The sequence below is a fragment of the Malus domestica genome, chromosome 13 (genome assembly GCF_042453785.1).
Source record: "Malus domestica chromosome 13, GDT2T_hap1".
NCBI lineage: Eukaryota > Viridiplantae > Streptophyta > Magnoliopsida > Rosales > Rosaceae > Malus > Malus domestica.
In genome coordinates, this window is record NC_091673.1 from 26,248,828 (window position 1) to 26,255,655 (window position 6,828).

The following is a 6,828-nucleotide window of genomic DNA, read 5'->3' on the forward strand; positions in this document are numbered from 1 at the left end:
TAATGGGTAAAAATTCATAGGATTGCTAGGTGATGGTGGAATCCTAGTGCTTTCTTAATTTGATTTTTCTCATAACTGTTTTCTTCTCTCTAGCTTTAATATTGCAGATTATCTATTTTAATTCATTAAATTCGTTTTTACTTTAAGTAGGTTATAAAATCAATCATCCAAATTTCTACTTTACAATCATTAATTAAAATCTGATTTGTTTCGAATTATTTAATAATCCCTGTGGAGAATGACCTTGCGAGATCCGTTTATACTACAATAACCTTGTGATTCTTGCAAGTAAAATAGAAGGTTTTTATCGCATTCACATGAGTAGTAAAAATCTCTATCAAGAAAATGGCGCCGTTGCCGGGGATTATTTAAAATAATCCCTACGAATCAGATTTTCAATTAGTTATTGCTGTTTATACATATTAAAAAAAAAAAAAAATTAATTTTCGATTTTTTTTATTTTTACAGATTACAACAGTACAGATTTCAGAAACTGTGCATGGTCAGCACCCGTTCAACAGTGCAGAAATTGATTCCATTTGATCCAGAATTTGAGCAGCATTTAAGGAGGAAACGCAGGGAGAAAAATTTGCAGCGGGTTCGTCCTCTGCAGGAGACTTTTCGGCAATCAGACTTTGACCTGCACAACAAAGAAAAAATGGCGTTTGTAATTCCAGAGGCAGGTCTGCCCCTGGGTGATTCACTGACAGCCCATACAACAAATATACCCAGTTGCATTACATATCCGGCAGTGGAAGAAGGGACTGCATTTGAAATAAAACAGCACATGTTGAATATTCTACCTACGTTTCATGGGTTTTTATCTGATGATCCTAACATGCACATTGCAGAATTTTTAATGGGGTGCACAAACATTTTGGTGAGGGGATTTTCGGCTGAATCTATTAAGTTGCGGTTATTTCCATACACTCTAAAGGATCAGGCAAGGAGATGGCTCCTCACACTCCCATCTGGAAGCATTACAACTTGGGCCCAACTCAGTGAAAAATTTCTAAACAAGTATTATCCAGCTTCTAAGACTCTTGACATGAGAACTCAGATTTTATCTTTTGCCCAAAAACCAAACGAAGAGTTTCATGAGGCGTGGGAGCGGTTTAAAGAGTTGATTAGAAAATGTCCGCATTCGGGTATTAGCATAACTGATCAAATGCATATATTTTTCAGAGGGTTGAATATGACTACAAAAACTCTTGTCAACGCTTCTTGCGGAGGTACGTACAAAGACAAAAATGCACAAGAGGCTTGTTTGTTATTTGAAAAAATGGCAGAAGATACTCAGCAGTGGGCAGTGGAGCAGCCACAATCTAGGTCAGCTTTTGAGATGTCTACTGGTTCTCCCTATGTTACAGCACAAATTGAAAAAATGGAGAAAAGGCTTGACGCGAAATTTGACATGTTATTACAGAGAATGCCAGGTTCTCAAGTTGCTGTACAGCAGCCTTTACAAGCTGCCTGCAGCATTTGCAACATGATAACTCACGATTTTATGAGCTGCCCACATAAAGAGGTTTCACCAGAATTTACAGCAGAGCAGGTTAATGCATTTAACAATTTCCAGCGTCCCCGATATGACCCATATTCTAATTTCTACAACCCAGGTTGGAGAGATCATCCTAATCTAAGGTGGGATAAGGAACAGCACACTAGACCTCAATTTCAACAGCAGGTACAGCAACCTGCTGCACCTAAGGCTGCCTGGGAGGTTGCGATTGAAAAATTGGCAAATACTACCACTCAAGAAATTCAAAATCTGCAGGCATCAGTGAAAAACATGGAAAAACAAATGGGGCAGATTGCGTTGCAGGTTTCTGGAAGGGCTCCAGGTACATTTCCCAGTCAAACCGAACCAAATCCTAGGGGAGGTGCAGATTGCAAGGCAGTTAGAGTTCTACGTTCCGGAAAAAGTTTTGATAACAGGGATGAAAATTGCTTAAAAAATTCGCGGGTGACTTCACAGCCAAAAACAGATTCGGGGAATGTTGAAAAATCTGCCAATTCAAAGGATTCTGAACAGACAGTGAACAGTTCCAAAGATGGTGCGGTTATTGTTGAGGATCGTGTTTATGAACCACCTATGCCTTATCCCGAACGGTTGAAGCCTAAAGTTAAAGATCAACAATTGACAGATTTTATGAAGACTTTGTCTAAGGTTCAGATTAATCTACCGTTAATTGATGCTATCAAAAACATTCCGTCTTATGCCAAGTTTTTGAAGGATGTTTGCACAAAGAAAAAGAAGCTTGTGGATTTTGAGAAAGTGATTCTTACAGAACAGTGCAGCGCTGTTCTGCTTCACAAATTGCCCCCAAAGAAACAAGATCCAGGGAGTTTTACAATTTCATGCACAATTGGAAGTTCTCATTTTAAACGTGCTTTAATTGATTTAGGCGCTAGTATTAACTTAATGCCTTTTTCTGTTTTTCAGAGACTAGGACAAGGAGAAATCAAGCCTACATCAGTTATTCTACAACTTGCGGACCGTTCAGTTGCTTATCCAAGGGGTATTATAGAAGACCTAATTATTAAAGTGGATAATCTCTACCTTCCTGCAGATTTTGTGATTTTGGATATGGATGAAGATATGCAAACACCGATTATTTTGGGACGTCCATTCATGGCTACAGCCAGAACGTTAATTGATGTAGAGGCTGGGACACTTACACTTAGAGTGCAAGATCGATCTGTTGTGTTCAGTTTATTTGAGGCTACCAAAAGGCCAGGTGATGTGCATGATTGTATGCGTGTTGATGTGCTTGACAGCTTATTACAGGCTGAAATTATGCCACGTTTGACATCAGATCCATTGTTAAATGTATTGCATGGGTTTGAGAACACAAATACAGAAGATGAAGAGTGTTTTGAGTACGTTTCAGCTTTGGAAAGTGATCATTTTCAACCCCCACGTTGGAGGCCTGTTTTTGAGAGTTTGGGGGAACCCAAGAAGTTGTTGCAGCCTTCTAAGGTACAGCCACCTAAACTGGAGTTGAAGGTTCTTCCAGAACACTTGAAATATGCTTATTTGGGAGCAGATTCTTCGCTGCCAGTTATTATAGCTGCTGATTTATCATCAACAGAAGAAGATAAGTTGTTGCGCATTTTAAGAAGTCATCAAGATGCAATTGGCTGGACTATAGCCGACATTAAAGGGATCAGCCCTACAATTTGTATGCACAAAATTTTGTTGGAGGATGGAGCAAAACCTGCCATTGATGCTCAACGTCGGTTGAATCCAATTATGAAAGAAGTTGTTCGTAATGAAGTTATGAAGCTTTTGGATGCTGGGATGATCTATCCCATTTCAGATAGTAAGTGGATTAGTCCAACTCAAGTGGTGCCAAAGCGTTCTGGTATTACAGCTGTGAAAAATGATAATAATGAACTTGTGCCTACTCGCTTGACTACTGGGTGGCGTATGTGTGTTGATTATAGAAAGATCAATGCAGGAACTAGAAAAGATCATTTTCCATTGCCATTCATTGATCAAATGTTGGAACGGTTGGCTGGTCGTGCTTTCTACTGTTTCTTGGATGGCTATTCAGGGTATAACCAGATTCCAGTTGCCCCTGAGGATCAAGAAAAGACAACCTTTACTTGTCATTTTGGGACTTTCGCATACAGAAGAATGCCTTTTGGGTTGTGCAATGCGCCTGCTACGTTTCAGCGTTGCATGATGAGCATATTTACCGGGTTAGTTGAACATGTAGTTGAGGTATTTATGGATGATTTTTCTGTTTTTGGGGATTCTTTTGACCAATGTTTGCAGAATTTATCTCTAGTTCTGGAAAGATGCATTAAGACCAACCTGGTTTTAAACTGGGAAAAGTGTCACTTCATGGTTAGGCAGGGAATTGTCTTGGGCCACTTGATTTCTAACAGGGGTATTGAAGTTGATAGGGCTAAAATTGAAGCAATTGAAAAGATGCCACCCCCGACATCTGTTAAGAGTGTTCGATCTTTTCTTGGCCATGCCGGGTATTATAGACGGTTCATCAAGGATTTCTCCAAGATTAGCCGACCCTTGTGTAATTTATTGGCTAAAGACGCTCCTTTTGTTTTTGATGAAGCTTGTTTGGAGGCCTTCAAGAAGTTAAAGACACTCCTCACTATAGCTCCCATTATTGCAGCACCTAATTGGAGCCTGCCTTTTGAACTGATGTGTGACGCATCAGATTATGCAGTGGGGGCAGTTCTTGGACAGCGAACAGATAAACTTCCCCAAGTTATTTATTATGCTAGTCGAACCCTCAATGATGCACAACTAAACTATGCTACCACAGAGAAGGAAATGTTGGCAATTGTTTTTGCTTTGGAAAAATTTCGATCGTATTTAGTTGGGGCTAAAGTGATTGTTTATACAGATCATGCAGCTTTGAAATATTTGTTAAATAAAAAAGATGCTAAGCCTCGATTGATTCGTTGGATTCTTTTATTGCAAGAGTTTGACTTAGAAATCAGAGATAAAAAGGGCAGTGAAAATGTAGTGGCTGACCACTTGTCTAGATTGATTATTCCCACAGCTTCAGAAGAGGATTCCTTACCACTGAGGGAGAGTTTTCCAGATGAACAGCTATTTGCAGTCCAATTTCGTACACCATGGTTTGCTGATATTGTTAATTACTTGGTTAAAGGTGTAGTGCATCCAGATTTAATGGTTCAGCAGAAAAAGAAGTTTTTATCTGATGTGAAGCATTATTTCTGGTATGAGCCATACCTATTTAAGTATTGCCCAGACCAGATTATTCGCAGATGTATTCCTGAAGCCGAACAAGAAAGTGTATTAAGGTTTGCTCATCATTTTGCTTGTGGAGGACATTTTGGGCAGAAAAGAACGGCAGAAAAAATTTTGCAAAGTGGGTTATTTTGGCCTACACTTTTTAAAGATGCATATAATTGGTGCAAGGTTTGTGATAGGTGTCAAAGGGTCGGCAACCAGTCCAAAAGGAATGAGATGCCCCAGCAAAGTATTTTGATTGTTGAATTATTTGATGTGTGGGGTATTGATTTCATGGGACCATTTCCATCTTCCCATGGGAATCAATATATTTTAGTCGCTGTGGAGTATGTTTCTAAGTGGGTCGAGGCCATAGCAGCACCAACTAATCAGGGATCAGTGGTCCTGAGATTCCTCCAAGGGGTTATATTTCCGCGTTTTGGAATTCCACGCGTTATTCTTAGTGATGGGGGGAAGCACTTTATTAATAAAACATTTGCTAATTTATTGGCAAAATATGGGATTAATCATCGTGTGGCTACACCTTATCATCCACAGACATCTGGTCAAGTGGAAGTTTCAAACAGAGAATTAAAATGCATTTTGGAGAAAACAGTTGGTTCAACACGAAAAGATTGGAGTTTAAAATTAAATGATGCATTGTGGGCCTACAGGACAGCTTTTAAAACTCCTATTGGGATGTCACCATTTCGACTCGTTTATGGGAAAGCATGTCATCTACCTATGGAGCTTGAGCATAAGGCATTCTGGGCAATTAAAGAGTTAAATTTTTCATATGACTCAGCTGGGGAACAACGTAAATTGCAGCTCAATGAGCTGGAGGAAATTCGTCAGGCTGCTTATGAAAGTTCTCGCATCTACAAGGAAAGAACTAAGGCGTTTCATGATAGTCAAATTTTACGAAAAGAATTTCAGCCAGGGCAAAAGGTGTTGCTATTCAGTTCAAGGCTAAAGTTGTTTCCAGGGAAATTGAAATCTCGCTGGACTGGGCCGTATTTGGTTACTAAAATCTTTCCTCATGGGGCAGTTGAAATATCTAATGAGGCTCAAGGCAACACATTCACGGTGAATGGTCACAGGCTGAAACCATACGTGGAGTCACCCTTTGATACTGCATACGAGTCTTTGACTCTGAAGGCACCAGTGATCTAGCCACCGGACTTCCGTAACGTCTAGCTACAGACTTAAAATAAAGCGCTTATTTGGGAGGCAACCCAATTTTTCTGAACTCTTTGCTAATTTTAATCTTCTTTTGATTTTCTCTTTAATTCAGAAAAAAAAAAATACATACATAAAAATTAAATACATAAAAATAAAAAAAAATCAAAAACAAAACATGGAAGATTGCAATTTGTTTTAATTTACCCATTCAATTTTTACTTTTATTTTTATTTTCAATTTTTTTACGCATATTGGTTAATTGCAGGTTGCGAACGTGGAAAATAAAGCGTGTCCTATGCTGGAATCCTGCACCCAGCAGCAAGTCTAACGTTCACATCAACAACATCTACACTAGGCAGAAAATTTAAAGCAGTCAGCATAAAAAAAAAAAAATCATTCACAGCTGCAAGTTTGGGGGAGATTGTTGCAGATCCAGCACAGAAACAGAATTTAGAGCAATTAATTTTCTGCAGCTCAGTTTTGCGATGCATGGAGGAAGCACAATTAAATCACAGATCCATACACCACAGAACTGAGTACAGCTATTATTACCAGATCTACAACAATTCCACTTCCAAGGATATGAAATTTTACCTCCCAGATTCACCGATCTGGGTTCTTAGAAGCTTGTCCCGTTTTTGTCTATTGCAGCTGAGGTTTCGCCGTCCACTTTATTTCCCACGGATCTATCAGTGACCACATTTCCTGAAAAGTTCACAACAAGAAGACTAATGACAATTTGATTTTCATGATCCAGGTTATGTATCACTTAAAACACACAAGCTTGTGAAAGTCATATTTTCTTACGGTCTTATTAGTGTTGATATTTGTTCATCAGTCTCCCGCACTTCAAGTTCACTTTCATCATATCATGTTAATCAGTATGTTGTTCGTTCGATTCATGTTCAAACCCG

The 6,828-nt window shown here is 39.0% G+C and overlaps 1 protein-coding gene and 1 non-coding gene across 2 annotated transcripts; one reads left to right on the forward strand and one right to left on the reverse strand.

Annotated features, from left to right (window-relative positions):
• Positions 1 to 261: 261 nt before the first annotated feature.
• On the forward strand, positions 262 to 6,558 carry LOC139187684 (uncharacterized). Its single transcript, XM_070810392.1, has one exon. It carries the CDS (start codon positions 500 to 502, stop codon positions 5,903 to 5,905), a length of 5,406 nt encoding a protein of 1,801 aa, XP_070666493.1. The 5' UTR covers positions 262 to 499; the 3' UTR covers positions 5,906 to 6,558.
• LOC114826688 (small nucleolar RNA R71) lies at positions 1,046 to 1,150 on the reverse strand. Its single transcript, XR_003775745.1, has one exon. It is a non-coding gene; the product is annotated as a small nucleolar RNA R71 (small nucleolar RNA).
• Positions 6,559 to 6,828: the final 270 nt, after the last annotated feature.

Coding starts and splice junctions, on each gene's coding strand:
- LOC139187684 (XM_070810392.1), top strand. CDS start 500: ATGGTCAGCACCCGTTCAACAGTGCAGAAATTGATTCCATTTGATCCA.